The sequence below is a fragment of the Ceratotherium simum genome, chromosome 16, assembly GCF_057802395.1.
Source record: "Ceratotherium simum simum isolate JZ-2026a chromosome 16, ASM5780239v1, whole genome shotgun sequence".
NCBI classification, from domain to species: Eukaryota; Metazoa; Chordata; class Mammalia; order Perissodactyla; family Rhinocerotidae; genus Ceratotherium; species Ceratotherium simum.
In genome coordinates, this window is record NC_141915.1 from 14553802 (window position 1) to 14571931 (window position 18130).

The following is an 18130-nucleotide window of genomic DNA, read 5'->3' on the forward strand; positions in this document are numbered from 1 at the left end:
TCCCAGGAGTCCTTCTAGCTCAATATAGCTCTTCTACCACCCCTTCCAGAATCATTATAGGAGCCCCAAGACACAGTCCCAGTGGCTCCCACTAACAAGGCCCTGAGGGAGAAGACACCACATTCCTGAGGACTCCTTGGGAAACTGGGTTTGAAGAAAGCTTCTCCCTCTTGCCCCTCTTCTGGGGCCAGCTCCTCATCCCAAAGTCCAACGCAAGTCTGGAAATTAGCTTGTTTCTGCCTAAAGGCCCAGCTTGGGGCTGAAACCTGGGAAACAAAACCTCTCCTTTAGGAAACCTGTATCTAGTCTCAGTTACACCCCTGGCTTCCTGGGTGACTTTGAAGATATGGACAAGTCCTGTAGGCCTCAGTGACCCCATCATTCAGTGGAATTTTTATCACCTGCCTTAACTACCTGCCATAAAGCCAGGGCTAGAGATAAAGCCTTTTTAAAGAAAGTCTAAATACCAGAAGATGTACGACACTGTGGCTGTATTGATGAAAAGCCTGAGTTGTTTACAAAACAACTTGTTCCTCTTCCCACTGGTGTCCTCTTTCCTGGGAGGACTAATTTCTGAAGTCCCAGGGGATAACACAGTAGTGAAGATAGCTCTATGATAGAGAAGATATCAGCTTGTTTTTCCTCCTTTCCTTATATATAGCCCCTTACTTGCTTTCTGGGTTGATAACTGGGTCTGCATAACTCCTCATTTTTTTTTTCCAGAAGAAACTTCACTGGCTTCTATGCCTATGCCAAGGTGAGTATACTCAGCGGCCCTTCCTCTGCTCTTACAAAACAGACAGGGCTTCTGTTGCCATCAGCTCAAATCTGACTTTACACATGGTGTAACTGATGCCCCTGAAAAAGGAAGATTTTTTAGGAGAAGATCTGGGGCACTAACCCAGAGGTCCCAACTCCCTTTCTGGGCCCCTTCACCCATGCCCCCCTTTCCTGGAGGAAGCATCCTCTCTGTTACTCTTAGGAGAGGGTATGAAGGGATTCGCTGAGTCCTGTTCGCTGTCTAGGACCCACTTCATCAGGCTGCCTAGAACCTTCACTCCAGTAGGAGGCCTTGTCGAAACTTTTCATCCCTGGAAGTATGGAGGAATTGGTTGGAGTTCCAGAGAAGAGAGCTGTCATAGCTTAAAAGGAGACCTGGGGCTCATTACAAAGCCCTGAGAGAGGAAATGTAGGAGGGTTCCTGATGATGGGCATGATGTCCATCAGGCACTCTGGATGTCTCTGGATGATCAGAGGTCATCCCAGAATACCACTGATTTTAAGCAAGTTGCATCTCTGGCCATCAGATGGTTGGCAGCTGCTGTTTTGTTGTTCTTCTACCCCTGGTTATAACTCACTTGTCTGTAAGGTATGCCCCTACTAAGGACCTCATTCTTTTGAGTGGTTTACATGAAAAAAACTTGTCAGTGTGTGGATTCCTACGTTACCTGCTTGTCCCATCAAAACCAAGGAAAGCAATAGTCCCTGCAGCAACCTTGCACCCTGCACTTGACCGTACACCTCCCCTAAGTTACACTACTCCATAAAGGTCTATCCCAAATTCCAAATTGTGCAGAAAGTCTTCCATGACAACTCTAGCTCATCCTAAAGTTCAATTTCTCTGAAATCCTATGAGCATTTGCTCCTTCATTTATTAATTTAAGAAATAGTGAGTACCTACTATGTGTGAAGTATTATGGTAAGTATTGCTATTGGAAAAATGAATCAAACATGTATTCTGTCCTCAAGTCACTTTAGGAGAAGTAGGGGAGATATGCTCTATAGAGAAATGACTTAGCTAGAAGGCAAACAGCAATAAGTTCCACGAAATAATGTGTAGTGGGAGTTTAGGAGAGAGAGAGAGAGATCCTTTTGAGATGGGGAAGTTTCCAGGAAGGATTCCTTCAGCATCCAGCATTGGAGTCAAATCTTGAAATACTTGGGCATGTGGAGTTGGAGGGAAGCCATTGCAGGTAGAGAAACTGCATAAGCAAGGAGATAGAAATTCCCAGAATCACAATCTAATGCCTGTGTTAAAATGGACCCAAAAGGGAAAACAAAGGGTAGTTAATTGTTCTTTAATATAACGTATGTAAAGAGCATTATCCATCCATTGATTTGTCAATTTGCAAAGAATTTATCAATTATCAATTTCATCAATGATGATCAGGCCTGAGGATGATTCCCTCATTCACCAATCACCTGATCTTAGCATTTTAAGGATATCTTACAGATCACTGCATCCAAATTTTCATTCATGTGAACTCAGGCCCTCGTCACTCTTTCCCTTCTCTTAGAGTTACCAGACTCCCACTGCTTCCCATCCTCTGATTCCAGTGTATTCTATGCAAGGGAATAACAGTATCCTTAGTGAAGCTCTAGGTCAGCTTATTCTGTGGCCAATAGAGAGACATTGATACTTTTTGATCAGGAGCTTATTATAAGATCTGAAAGATTTAGCTCAATCTCACACTCCATGTATGTGCCTGTTCATTTGAGGACTTCTCCTTAGAGCTATTGGTCATTCTACCACCCCTGAGTCAAGGACAAGTAGAAAGTGGCTGTACGATGCAGAAGACTAACTGCACCTAGCTGCAACAGAGCCACAGGTATGCTTACAATGTTGATTTCAGAACCACATAGCAGATACTATAAAAAGAATAAATAATTTTAAATTAAGCTGTTATTCAAAGTCCAGTTAAGTCTTAATTAACAGCAAGAACTCTAGCTACTCGTTGACCAAGGCATTTTGAATTTATACCTCAGAATATTTTCCTCACCTTGGAGAAATGTACTTGGCTGGGCTATCTGATATCCACAATCATGGGTATTTTCTCTCTGACTCTTGCCATAACTTTGCCTCATCTTCAATATTTCTAGAAGCCTTGAAATCTAGGTTATGTTTTCAAATGCTTTCTAGTTTCTCTGGAAATATTAATTTTTCTAGTTTGAAATCTGCTTTTGGTTTGAGCTGATCCCTCAGAGCAAAATGAGAAAATTGTCTGACTCTCACTACATTCAAAGAGGAAGTCTGCTTTTATCTTAATTTATTTTCTCAAGCATTCTGACCATTTCAGATAGGACAGGATGTGAGGGACAAGGTGGTGGTGACATTGGGCATCTCAGCTGAGAGCAGGTTAAAGGCATTGAGGTGATAGAGGAGGTCAGTGAGTGAGGTGTGGCCTGGGGAGTGGGAAAATCATCACCTGGACAGCTGGGAACTTCCCTGGGTCTTTGAACATAGGTGGTTTACAAAATTTATGTTGAGTAAATAAATTGTGTGGACAGATACCTCCCTCCTGGGATATTTCCTCACAGGCACTCATGGATCCAGAAGCTGGGACCAACAGGACAGCTGTGACTGAGTTCATTCTACTGGGCCTGGTGGAAAATGAAGAGCTGCAGTCTGTGGTCTTTGTCCTCTTCCTCTTTGCCTACCTGGTCACAGTCGGGGGCAACCTCAGTATTCTGGGAGCTATTTTGGTGGAACCCAAACTCCACACCCCCATGTACTTCTTCCTAGGGAACCTGTCAGTGCTGGATGTTGGATGTGTCACTGTCACTGTTCCTGCAATGCTGGGTCGTCTCCTGTCCCACAAGCGTACAATTTCCTATGGAGCCTGCCTCTCCCAGCTCTTCTTCTTCCACCTCCTGGCTGGGATGGACTGCTTCCTGTTGACGGCCATGGCCTATGACCGATTCCTGGCCATCTGCCGGCCCCTCACCTATAGCACCCGCATGAGCCAGACCATCCAGTGGATATTGGTGGCTGTGTCCTGGGCTTGTTCCTTTACCAATGCACTGACCCACACTATTGCTCTGACTACCCTCAACTTCTGTGGTCTCAATGAGGTCAATCACTTCTATTGTGACCTCCCACAGCTCTTCCAGCTCTCCTGCTCCAGCACCCAACTCAATGAGCTGCTGCTCTTTGCTGTGGGTTTCATAATGGCAGGTGCACCTGTGGTTCTTATCATCACCTCCTACATCCACGTGGCAGCTGCAGTTCTACAAATGCGTTCAGTGGAGAGCAGGAAGAAAGCCTTCTCCACATGTGGCTCCCACCTCACTGTGGTTTGCATCTTCTTTGGGACTGGTATCTTCAACTACATGCGTCTGGGTTCAGAGCAGGCTTCAGACAAGGATAAAGCGGTTGGGGTTTTCAACACAATCATCAACCCCATGCTGAACCCACTAACCTACAGCCTTAGAAACCCTGATGTTCAGGGCGCCCTGTGGCGAGTACTTGTGGGGAGGCGGTCACTGACCTGAGGGTTGATAGGGTCCCTCCTTTCCTGCCTTTTCTGAGTTGAAGAAAATTTCCCATGAAGGCAATAACCTGGTCAGTCTTGTCTCATGACGCCTGAAGAGTTGTGTGACGTGCTTGTCCTATAAGGAAACCCTCCCTAATTCACTAATTTATTCATACAACAAGTGTTTATTGAATTTCTTCATGATCCAGGCACTCTTCCAGGGCACTGGTGAACAAAAGTGACAAAAGTCTCTGCTCTCATCAACTCACATTCTGATGAAAGGACAAAATAAATGAAATAAATAAGCATCCTGTATGGAACATCACATAGTGATAAGGGCTGCAGAGAAAATCAAATAAGATAGGAGGATACGAAGTCAAGTTCTGCCAGGCAAGTTGTCACCTTGCTTTGGTCCTGCTCAATTGCCGGCTAGAGTTGGAGCCTTGGAACCCCGGGCGGTCTGGGCAGCAGTGTCCTACAGGGAGGGCTATTTGGTAATCATAGCCTAAGTAACCAAGAATATCACTGTGAAGTTTTCTTCTGGAGGGGTTGTGAGATTCCCTCCAGGCCAGAGTGCAGAAAGCTGTTTTAAACCATGGACTCAGTGCCAAGGATTATTCTATTTTACTGTTTTCCTTTCACCTCCAAGAAAATCAGTGCCTGGGGCTGGCCCCATGGCATAGCGGTTAAGTGCGTGTGCTCCGCTGCTGGCAGCCTGGGTTCGGATCCGTGGCACGCACCGACGCATGGCCTGACACATGCTTGTTAGGCCGTGCTGTGGTGGCATCCCATATAAAGTGGAGGAAGATGGGCACAGATGTTAGCCCAAGGCCAGTCTTCCTCAGCAAAAAGAGGAGTATTGGCATGGATGTTAGCTCAGGGCTGATCTTCCTCACAAAAAAGAACAAAAAAAGAAAAGAAAAGAAAAGAAAAGAAAATCAGTTCCTTCTCTTCACTACCACACAAGGATCCCATAGGATGTTTAGGGGAAAGATAAGGTCTAGAGAGGGAAAGAGCCCACTAAATAAAAATTATATTAATGCATGCGTGATACACTTTCAGGTCAAAAAAGAAATGCTCCTTCTCCATCCTCTGCATTTCTTTCTCTCTCATTGGATAAGTCATCTTCCTCACATATATGATAAAGCCTTTGACAGAATAAGCCTTTATACTTCAACAAGTCCTTAGAATTTTCAATGTAAAATGCCCAATATAACCTTCTCCTCCAAAGTCTTACTTTTCTCTCCCAAACCTACTAGCTCAGAAAATATCCATAAATGAAGTCTCTGGGAGTGATGCCTCTTTCTAACTTTATTTTATTAGTACATCAGTACAGCTCCAGCCCAGAGAATTTCCTCATCTTGATGTTTATCCAGCTGTCAGCTCATCCATTCCTGATTTGTATCTTTTCTCCAGCATCCCTTAGAAGGCTACTTTGTGCTTAATCCTACTCTCTCTCTGCTGTATCATTCCTAAACCTGTCTCATGGGTACACCTGGAGCCTGGCTTCTCTGTGATCTCTTCTTGAAGTCAAGGAACTTGAGAGATGGGCTGAGATGAAAACCTGTCTCATGGGTACACCTGGAGCCTGGCTTCTCTGTGACCTCTTCTTGAAGTCAAGGAACTTGAGAGATGGGCTGAGATGAGGATGAGAAGAAAAGACGTGAGAGTGGAGGTAGGACAGGATTGAGAGTGGAGGAATGAAGATATAATATGAGGATACAAGGAGGGATGGGATAGGATAGGATGGTGAGTAAGAGAGGTAAGAGGAAAGGATGGAAATTAGGGAAAGGACACAAGAGAATGAGATATGAGAAAGGATGGAGAATTAGGAGTATCAAACAAGATGCCTCAGGAATGTTGATGAGGTCAAAGATGGGTGTGGAGAAAATGAAGAATGAATAAAGATGGGAGATGAGAATAAAATTCGTACTATGGAATTGCTTCCTATTATTGTGTGGCCATGTAATAACGAGCACCTTTGATGTTATTGTTGAGCACCACCGTTCCTTCCAGGAAAAAATGTTTGAGTTTTATTGAAGGTAAAATGATGCAAAGTGGTCTGGGAACTCCTCTTCTGCATCCCCTGGCTAGGAGAGGATCCTAGAAGGACAAGAGTACGACTGACAGATGGGAGAGAGGGAGGCAGGGTGTGGATGCTGAGGGTTCATCCTCCACAACCCCACTGGGTTATCAAAGTCATCAGCCTCCCTGCCTATGGAGAACAGACATGAAGTAAGTCTCTTTCCTAATACTCTTGGGTCTCCAGACACTTGAGGGTTAAAGAAAATGCGCTTCCCTCAAAGGGCAAAATTCTTGTGAAGGAAAATCAGGAATGTGGATTGTAACTACTGCTCTGTGATCTTGGAAATTTCGTTTTTATGCTTCGGCTTGTTTCTATCTGTACCGTAAGATCATCTCTCCACAGTTCTTCGGTTTTAATGACTTTTGACTACGATAGTCTGGATGAACCTTTTCCTAGGGCTGGACACAAAACCTTTTGAGAGAAGTACCACCACCATTTCCACCACCCCATCTACCCCATGAGCATTTAACACTGTCTCAACTAATCTTACTTGTTCCCCCAGAAGATCCCCAGGCCTTGGCATGACTTCCTCCTGAACATTCATCCCAAACTCTTAAGGATGTTTTCTGTGGAAAGTGTTCCTGTGTCCTCTCTATCCTCCAAGACCAAAGGGCTTCTGTAACAAGTGGAGAAGCTGTATTTCTTTTGAGATTTTTCTCCTTCGGCCCCAAAATGAAAATATCTTTACTTTAGAATTATTTAGAAATATTAAATCTGATAGTGGTAACATTCAGAGGATATTATTTCATCAAGTAGAAAATAAAAATCCAAGTGTCCCTTCACTGCACCAAAAATCCTGTTATTCATAGTTAACTCCACTTAAGAATTTTATACTTATTCCTCCAGAGATTTGACACGTATATGATATTCACATTTCACATCACTAGAGCCATTACTATTCTCTGATTTATTTTTTATTTTCCTACAGATTATGCGGTATAATTTTTTACATGGCAAAGACTAAAATCACGCTTTATCTGCTTTAAAGGTTGCGCAGTATATCATTGTACACATAAACCGTGATTCATTTAATCAAACCTCTATTGATATAATTTGGGTTGTTTTCCATTGTTTTGGAATAACAAACAATGCTATGATGAACATCTTTACAGTGGTGTCTTTCACAATTTCTGTAATTATTTACTTCGGAACAATTCCTATGAATTACTTTATCAAATTAAAGGAAATGCAAATATAAATTTTGAGATACACACACACGCACACACATGCACACACACACACATATATAGTTCTCTTTACTTTTGCACCAACTTGTACATCCACTAGGTTATGATAGTGTCTGTTTCCCTACATCCCTGCCATTAAGGGTTGTTACAAATAAAGATCTTTAATGTTTACAATCTGAAGGTTGAGAAATGGTAGTTTTTTTATTTGAATTTTAATTCTAGTTAGTACTGCAATTAGATATCTTTTCACATATTTATTGGCCAGTTGTATTTTTCCTTTTGGAATTGCATTTTGGTAGCTTTTGCCCTCTTTTCCATTGGATGGTTTGATGGTTAGGAACTCCTAATTGTTATGCATATCAACTTTTTGTCATGTAGGTTGCAAATATTTTCTCTAATATGCCATTTGTCTTTCAATTTGATGTGTGTTTTGCCAAACAGACGTGTTCCATTTTTATGTGGTCGGATCTGTTTGCCTTTTCTTATAATGGTTTTTGATTTTGTGTCTCACTTTGAGTAGAAAAGATTTTTCCGTCTGTATCAGGCAAGATAGGCTAGGTTACATCATGCTAACAAACAGTCACTAAAATCTCAGTGGTTTAAGATAGTGAAGGTTAATTTCATATTCATGTGACCTCAGTTATCTGATAGATCTAAGAAAAGTTGCCTTTACGATTGTTCATCTTTTTTCTTATTGTGAGGACAAGAGGAACCACTTCCAAGCTCTTTATATGTCAGAGTGGAAACTGGGAATCTACATTTTATTTTATTTTATTGCTTATGGTGAACATTTATGGTCTTTCTGACTTCTATTTCCCCCTTCTAACAGCTGCCAATTTCCATTTGGCGTCTAGGTGGTTCCACCCCTGGCTCCAGAGTGCAGTTACCAGCACATCTAACTGGACTGGCCACAGTGATGATTCTACATGGGCATGTTACCTAAGTTAGTTTAATGAGATTCTTTATACTAGCATTTCCCAACTGGGTTTCCATGACAGAATTAAGCCATACACAAAATAATTTGAATGACTATTTTCTCACTTCTACCAAGGTTACATAGTTGGAAACATTCTAGATGCACAGGACAGAAGTTAATTCATTACATAGAATGGCTACTTTAGGTTGTTAGAACTTAATTCCTTTTGGAAACCCTGATTGAGAATGGCCACTCTAGACTTTTGCTGCTAGTCAAGCAAGAAACATCCTTGCCCTCAGAAGTCTGAGAGGCATTAAAGAGCTACCAAGTGAGGAATCGAGGGGCCAAAATCCAGGAAAGAAAGGAATCCCAAGGAGACATTGCTGACAATAGAACCGCTTTCCCCACAAGGCATTTGTTGAATCCAACGCGGGGGCTGAGAGGCTGAGAGCAGAAGGTGCAGCTGAGAGGCTAAAAAGTGAGCAGAGTTTTTAGCAGGCTTATGAAGCTGGAGAAACACAAATGGAGTTAGGGTTCTGACAAAGGGAAAGGATGGTAAATACTCTAAGCTCTCAACTGGGACTTTCAACACGCTACATCCCAGAAGTAACACACGATAGGAAATAATCCTACCATAACACACAAGGAAACTCAGTTTTGAATTAGCTTATTCCTAAATTGAATAAAAGTGATCGACTCCTATTCTTACTGCCTGCCAGAATCAAAAATAAATCATTTTTAAAGGATTAAGCTATCATCCAGTGCAATGCCATCCAACAGAAATTTAATCTGAGCCACATATATAATTTAAAATTTTCTAGTAGCCACATTTTAAAAAGTAAAAATAAAGTGAAATTAATTTTAATAATTTATTTTATTTTATTCAATATATTTAAATATTATCATTTCAACATGTAATCAATGTTAAAAAATTATAAAGAGATATGTTGTATTTTGTTTTTCATACTGTCTTCAAAATCTGGTGTGTGTTTTAAACTTACCACACATCTCAATAAAGATGCTAAATTTTCATCAAAAACGCTTGATCTGGGTCTTCTCACGAGGCTGCAATCAAGGTGTCAGCCAGGGGTATAGCTATCTCCAGTCCTGACTGGGAAGGATAAGCTTCCGTGCTCATTCACATGCTCACGGGTTGTGTTCAGTTCCTTGCAGGTTATTGGACTGAGGGCCTCAGGACCTCACTGGCTGTTAGCTGGAGGCTGCCTTCAGTTCCTTAACACTGGAGACTTTCAAAACATGGTGGCCTCTTTCTTTAGAGCAAGAAAAGACCAGAAAGAAAGATGGACAAAGAAAGATGGCAAAGTAGGAGGTCCCCTGTTTTTATCCCCACTTCAGCAACAATAATTTGGCAGCCATACACAGACAAAAGTGACTTTGTGGAGCTTTGGGATCCAGGTAGGAGCCTATGGACCCAGGTGGAGCCGAAGACTAAGGGGGCCTGTTTTGAGAAGGCAGGCTTGCACTCAGATGGCAGACTCATGGATCGTGGTCCTGGCTACAGACCCGGAAACAGCCCTGTCCCCCTGGGGACTTGGCTATAGTCCTGTTTGGTGTTGATCCTGCCACCAGCACTGTTTACCAAGGAACCTAGCAGGAGTCCCTAGCACACCCATCTGTGTTCCGGGTGACAGGCCTGATGACTTTGGTCCTGGTTGTGGATCCTGAAGCCGTCCACAGCCAGACTCCAGCCACTCTTCGTCACCAGTCCTGCCTACCCAGGGACCGAGCAGGAGACACACCTGTCCAAACCCTGAGGCAGGCCCTCTGACCTCAGTCAGACTGCAGGTCCAGAAATGGCCCTGTACCCAGCTCCAGACCCTCTCAGCTGTAGACTCCAGAGTTATTTGTTTCCATATATGATCTCACTTATATGTGAAATCAAAAACTCACACTTTGAACCAGAGAGTAGAATGGTGGTTGCCAGGGACTAGGGGTTGGGAGAAGCACAGGGTGTTGGTCGAAGAGCACAAACTTTCAGTTATAAGAGGAGTGAATTCTGGTGATCTAATGTACAGCATGGTGACTATAGTTAATAATGATGTTTGTATACTAGAAAATAAATTCTCTGGAGATTTAAAAAAAACAGCAATAGAGATAAAAACAGAGGGGGAGGGAGAGAAAGAGATCATAGTCTTTTAATACCTAATCTCAGAAGTGATGTCTCATCACTTTTACTGTATTCTTTTTTTTTTTGAGGTATAATTGACATATAACATTATATTAGTTTCAGGTGTACAACATAATGATTTGATATTTGTATATGTTGGGAAATGATCATTACAATGAGCCTCTAACCATCATAGACCAATTCTTACTGGCCCTACTGTATCAATAAAAAAAAAATCAAAGTTATCTTGCAGGGGTAACAAGCAAAACCTGCAAATTATGTAGCTAGAGCACGTGCAGATGATGGAAATCCTGTCCTCAGATGACCTTGAGCTGCCTAGGAACCAAAAGTTCGCTATCTACGGAACTGACTATGATGAGAAAGTGGCTCAGGGAACCTAATGAGAAGAGGGGGGTCCTTTTATCTCTAGCATACCGGACTTACAAGACCCTTATACTTCTACCATCTAATTAGATTCCTCTAAGCTAACGTTTTGCATAACCACTCTCATTTGGAACTCCTTAAAAGACTGTCCCTGCTTCACCTTGGGGAAACAGATTTGAGCTTTGCCTCCTGTCTCCTTCCTCGCCAGCCATGCAATAAAGCTCTTTGTTTTCTCAAAAGCCAGTGCCATAGTATTGGCTTCTATGCACAGTGGGCAGCGGGCCCTTTTTCAGTAACAATTTCCGGTGACCACAAGGGAACCTTGGGCCTGTGACTGCCTGCCTGAGGCTCTGAAGCCCCACGTGGGGTGTGGGCTCATCACTGACCCTAAGTGGCCTGCTAGCCTACTTTGTCTCAAGGCTTAGCTGATTGGATTCCCATTGTTGCTGTGGCACTCCAGGCTTCTTGGTGCTTTCTTCACTTTTGTGAAAAGAAACTACTTCTGAATCAAGATATCTCTGGGTGAGCAACCTTAAGAAAGTAACTCTTCCTTATCTTGTGTCTCTGGTTTTATCCCCTGGAAATATAAGTCTGACTTATATTCTGGGAAATCCTGATGGGCTGAGTCCCAAATCTTGGGCCTAAAATCGGGATAATTAGAGACAGGATAAAAGGTTCACTCACAAGGTATTCCTGGTAATCTGGTTTTAAACAATAATTTTAGGAATCTGGTTCATATTGTATGTAGAGTTGTAGACCCTCATAATCTCACTTTATGAGGGTCTTCTGACTCTGACGAAAAGAGGCACTGTTCCCTCTGGTCCTTCGGGATGTTCCCAGGGGACTGGGGATTTTATGGAGGCTTCGTGATGTCTGCCCATGACGTGCAATGGCCTCACAGGGAACTCCTCTGAAGAGTATACTTTACCAAACCTTCACTGTTCGTGGCAAAGCAGTCAGCAGCGGCAGCTTGTCTAGGGCTTACTCGCCTGAACTTTGTTGGCGTCAGAACACATACAGGAAATAACCACTCTTGGTCATTCTTGGGGAGGTTTTTCCTGCAACAGCACACAATCAAAACCTAAATACCACCCCTAGAAAGACCTCGTTTGTTGTGGCCACTTGATAAAAAGCCCTCTAAAATGAGAAATGTAAATGGCATACCAAATTGCAACCCATTGGGATGCATTCTTCAAAATTGGGCAATGTTCAGTTATAGGCCCATGAAGAAAAAGAAAATGATTTTCTTTTGTACTATGGCCTGGCCCCAATACTTACTGGGGACAAATGAGGTGTGGCCTGAGAACGGGTCTTTCATGTATGTACCATCTTGCAATTAGACCTATTCTGTAAAAGGGAAGAAAAATGGGATGAGATCCCCTATGTGCAATCTTTTATGCCTTTATATCAAAATAAGAATTTACAAAAGAGATGTAAGATCATTATTCAGAGGGAGAATCCACGGAAAAAAACCCTGTCCTTCCAGAATCAAAGTCAGATGATGACCTTGTCCTTCTTCATTTGCTCTCTCTTACAGCCCCCCCCCCACTGTATGCCAGAGGTACAGTTGAAAAGGACCAGGAAGGACATAATGAACTCCCTGAAGCCGTTGGCTTGGTTTTTTACCCCTCTTTACCTAATAGTCGAAAGGGAATGGTCTCCCTCCTCATATTCATCAGAGTACTCAATTCAGCCCAGGCAATGCTCTGTGCTGGGCAGGGCAATTCCCATTAAGACAAGTCCTGCAGGTCTCCATGACCAAGGCCAGCCCAGAGGATTTTTATATGTGCATCCCCCCTTTTCAACTTTGGACTTATACAATTGGAAAAACAACATGCCTGCCTATAAAGATGATTCCAAAATGATGGACAGTTTATTTATATCCATCTTTGCTACTCATAACCCCAACGGGGCTGACATTCAGGCTCTCAAGAACACCCTCCTCACTCCAGAGGAATGTAGGGTGGTACTGGACAGGGCTCATCAGGAGGCTGAGAGACTTCATGAGTTACAACCTAACAATCCAATCAGGGCTCCAGTGATGCAGGTCATACCTGGGGTTGAGCCAGGCTGGGAACCAGTGACCCTGGAGACCAGCAAGGTTAAACCAATACAAATCGTGTTTAACAACTGGAATGCAGAAGGGGGTCCCCAAACCAAAAAGCCTAAATAAAGTCCAGGAGGTACAACAGGGACCAAAAGAAAACACTTCGACCTTCCCGGAGAGAGTCTTCAGAGCTTACAGAAAGTATACTGACATTGACTCAGAACATCTGGATAACATGAAGCTGATCAATATGACTTTTACCAGCCAGAGTGTCCCTGATATAAGGAAAAAGTTACGAAGACTAGAAGGGGGCTTGGGGATGCCTATGTCTCAACTTGTTGAGATTGCCTTTAAAGTGTTTAACAGCCAGGATCAAATATAAGAAAAAGAAACAAGGGAAGATGCAACAACAGGCTGCATTGCTTGCCACAGCAATCAGCGGCAATCATCCAAAACCACAGCTGTCCACGGGAAGAGGCAGACAATCATGAATAAGACCGTGGGTATCTTCCAATTGTCCTGGGTATCTGCCTCTGTGACCTAGGGAATGTGCCTATTGTAAGCAGGAAGACCATTGGAAAAAGAAAAATCCCAACTATTCTCAGAAGTTGAGAGATGAAACCAGATCACATAACCACCAGATGCCCCCAATTTGCTGACAGTGACCAAGAATGACGGGGCCCGGGGCCTCCTCTAGACTCCACCAGCACCATTGACATTTCCCACAAGGAACCCTGGGTGACAATTTCTGTGGGAAGAAAACTTATAGACTTTCTAATTGATACCAGAGATACTAATTCTGTACTAAACACCAGACAGGTCCCCTCTCCCTCAAGACCAAGTCCATCACTAATGTATCTGGGGGAGTCTTGCATAAACATTTCCTATAACCACTCGATTGTCACATAGAGAACACATATCTAAAGCACAGCTTTCTGTGTATGCCTCGGTGCCCTAGTCCATTGTTGGGACAAGATATACTAACAAAATTAAATGCCCAAGTGCCTTTTTCACCAGAGAAAGTAGATATTAAAGTCCTCCCTGATAAAGCCTGTGCCTTTCAAGATGCACTGTTGCAACTGGGAGACAAGCCTCAATCAGAAGTCCCTGAAGGGGGCGGCCCCGCAGCTTAACAGTTAAGTGCGTGTGCTCTGCTACTGGTGGCCCAGTTCGGATCCTGGGCACGCACTGACGCACCACTTGTCTGGCCATGCTGAGGCGGCATCCCTCAGACAGCAACTAGAAGGATGTGCAACTATGACATACAACTATCTACTGGGGCTTTGGGGAGAAAAAGGACGAGGATTGGCAATAGATGTTAGCTCAGGGCCGGTCTTCCTCAGCAAAAAGAGGAGGATTGGCATGGATGTTAGCTCAGGGCTGATCTTCCTCACACAAACACAAAAAAAAAGTCCCTGAAGAAATTTTACAAAGGTAAAGAGCGGATATTTGGGTTGATGAGAGGCTGGGAAGAGCCAAGATGGCTGACCCAATAATGGTAAAACTCTGCCCAGAAACTAAGACTCCAAATTAGAAACAATACTCTTTAAAGATGCGTGGGAAAGAAGGTATAAAGCCTCTGATACCTTTATACCTTTATACCCGATAGTCACCTTCCTTAAATGCCAATTAATCTGACGTTGTCAATCCCTCTGTAACACTCCCATCATGCCAGTGGAAAAACCCATGACCAGCGACTATAGTTTTGTACAGGATTTGAGAGCCATGAACCAAATTGTAGAGGATATACAACTGGTGGTGCCAAATCCTTATACTTTGCTTACCACTTTATCTGTAGACTTTTGCTGGATTATAGTTCTAGACTTAAAATATGACTTTTTCTGCATACCCCTAAGCTCTGAGTCTCAGGAACTGTTTGCCTTTGAATGGGACAATCCAGAGACTAATGTAAAATGAGAATATTGCTAGATGGTACTCCCACAAGGATTTAAAAATGCCCCCAACATCTTTGGGGAAGTCCTAGAATAGGACTTAAGGGATCTCCAGTTAAATGAGGGAGTCTTACTTTAATATGTGGATGGCATACTGAAGCCTCTGTATGCATACTGAAGGCATAAAGAAGCCTCAGACCAAAATACAATTCTCACTTTAAACTTCCTAGCAGAACAGGGATATAAAGTCTCCAAGGGAAAGGCACAAATTTCACAAACAACTGTAAAATATCTATGATTTGAATTATCAAAAGGACAAAGAAACTTACTGCCAGACCGAAGGGAGGAACTAGCTTGGGTGGCCGTCCTCACCACCAAAAGACAATTGCCAGGATTTTTAGGAATGGCTGGGTTTTGTCATATTTGGATCCCTAAATTTGGCTCATGGCCAAACCCCTATATGCGGCTCATCAAGGAAATGAAAATAAGCCATTAAACTGGACTGCAAAATGCCATAAGGCATTTCATTCCATCAAGGAGAAAATTTTAACAGCCATAGCACTTGGGCTCGTTAGAAATCCATTTGATCTTTTTGTACATGAAAGACAAGGTGTGAGTCTTGGAGTACTAACTCAGAATTTACATGCCACCAGAAGGCCAGTAGCTTACTTTTCCAAATAATTAGACATCGTAACTCAAGTGTGGCCAATTTGTTTCCAAGCTGTGAGTGCAACCTGTGACCGCAACCTGTGACCTTTTACAAGAGGATGAAAAGTCTGGCCTGGGCCAGCCAACTACTGTGCACACTCCACATTGTGTGCTACTTCTATTTGAACAAAAAGGTGGATGTTGGCTTAGTTCAGGAAGATTGGGCAAATACCAGGCCATAGTACTGGACAACGCAAATGTTAAATTAAATGCAGTATCTACTCTAAATCTGGTCACTTTGCGCCCCAGAACAGCAGGAGAACCTGTCCATGATTGTATACAAATAATTAAAATTTATTCCAGCAGACCTGAGCTGACTGAAGTGCCATTGGAAAATCCGGATATGGAAATATTTACTGATGGGAGCAGCTTCATGGACCACAGACTCTGGAAGGCCAAGTATGGAATTTTAACTCATCAGAAAGTCCTAGAAGTAGAAGCTATCCCTCCAGGTATGTCTGCCTGGAAGGCAGAGCTCATAGGCCTCATGAGAGCCCTACATCTTGGAGCTAAGAAAAAGGCAGCCATTTACATGGATTCTAAGTCTGCCTTCTCTGTTGTGCATGTGCATGGGGCCATAAGGAAAGAGAGAGGTCTACTAGCATCAGGAAGGAAAGAAATTAAACATGCGGAGGAGATAATGGCCTTATTAAAGAGTCTGTTATGATGCCAGAAGAAGTGGCCACAGTATATTGCCCAGGCCACCAAAAGACTGATAGTTACATACCTAAAGGAAATAATTTGGCCAACCAGGTTACAAAACAGGCAGCCAGAACCAAAATTCCAAATCCTAAGGCTCTAGCATTCATTCTGACTGTGGATCTGTCCCTGTTTAAGCCTTAGTATTCAGAAATGGATCTAGACAGAGAAGAAGAATGAAGATTTCACGTTGACTCTCAAGACTTGGATGGTGATCAGTATCAAACAACCAAAGTATGCTGGATTTATAATGAACATGGACTCGTGCTTATACTTGAGCATTTAATGGAAAGAATTAGAATTCATTTACACCAAGGAACCCATTATGGGAGAGATGCAACCTATCATTGGCTACAAAGTTTATTGTTGGTCCACAAATGCAAAGGACCCTCTAAAAGGTAGTACAAAATTGCCTGATTTGCTCCAGAAACAAACCCAAAACTGGGCCACATCCTATTATAAAAGGATTGAAACCAGAGGGATAGAACTAGGAGACGATTGACAAATAGGCTTTACCATTATGCCAAGGGCCATGGGAAATTATAGGCATTTGCTGGTATTTGTGGATACCTTCACAGGATGGGTTGAGCTTTTCTATGCAGGATGGAAAAGGCTTCCGAGGCCACAAAAGCCTTACCGAAAGAAATTAGCCCTTGCTTTGGGTTGCCTCTTTCAATGCAAGGTGACAACGGAGGAGCTTTCATAGCCAAGGTAACACAAGAGGTATCTGAGGCCTTTGGACTACAATGGAAGTTGCATGCTTCATGGAGATCTCAGTCTACAGGAAGGACTGAAAAGATGAACTATACCCTAAAGAAAGCATTGCCAAAATACGTCAGGAAACCAACCTAACGTGGGATAAGATCTTACCAGTTGCCCTGCTTAGAGTAACAGCAGCCCCTACAAGCAAGCTCCAATTGAGCCTTTATGAAGTGTTATATAGAGACCCTTCCTTAAGACTAAATATTATTGCAGTCTTGAAAATGATCATGTTGTACAAGAATTAGATGCTATAAAATGTGGATAGTCTCTAGGTGCTACTTTATCTGCTATATATAAACATGCTTCTAGCCAATTAATGTTTCCCACAGATGTTCCCCCGCACTGCACAAGCCTGGGGGATTGGTCCTCCTCAAGACTTGAAAAATCAACACCCTGAGCACCAACTACAACCTAAATGGAATGGACTCTATGAAGTCCTTCTGGTTACACCTTCCTCAGTTAAGCTAAAAGGAGTTAAACCTTGGATACACTACTCACAAGTAAAAGCAATATCCATTTATAGTCAGGATTCTCCTTGTCGCCTTTATGATTCCCAAACAGGTCACCCCCTTCAGAGACAACAGGAAACAGAAGGACTGAATCATCCAAACACTAGGTTGCTATCAAAGCCTAAGGCCAACTTTTCCACCCGAGAGTATTCTTGTGAAACTTTAACTAATCTTAAGTTACTTTTCAGGAAAAAAGACAAAACAAATGGTAAAACTGAGGAGACTCTTGTATCTCCAGATAAATAAGAAGCTGTTCCTATCTCTAAAACCAGACTCTGCCTGCTTAGGTTGAGAGTCCAGAAGCAGATGACAGCTAAAGGACACAGCTTACCCAAGGCACCGGACCAGGCCTGATTGATGCAACTTAATTTTATCTTCTTCTTATACACACTAGTCTGCACTACCTAACTCTTCATCCCTACCTCCTTAATTTAACCCCAGAAAAGACTATTCACAAATTCTGGCTTCCTTTAGATAGAATTCCATAATGACTCATTCCCTGACTGACGAAACCCCTCTCATTAATACCTCAATGCCTGACTCCGTTGGTATATTGTCC

The 18130-nt window shown here is 42.8% G+C and overlaps 1 protein-coding gene across 3 annotated transcripts in view; it reads left to right on the forward strand.

Moving 5' to 3' along the window:
* The window catches only part of LOC106802296 (olfactory receptor 3A2-like), a 91977-nt gene extending 84685 nt beyond the window's left edge, over window positions 1-7292 (forward strand). Inside the window, exons 2-3 of one of the 3 annotated variants that reach the window (XM_087440627.1) lie at window positions 724-757; window positions 3319-7292. In XM_087440627.1, the coding sequence (XP_087296753.1) occupies window positions 724-757; window positions 3319-4272 (988 nt within the window). In that variant the 3' untranslated portion in view covers window positions 4273-7292. Of the gene's footprint in view, window positions 1-721 lie in introns of those variants that run through there. The other 2 variants (XM_087440628.1, XM_087440629.1) reach the window with 2 other exon arrangements.
* The last annotated feature ends 10838 nt before the right edge of the window (window positions 7293-18130 follow it).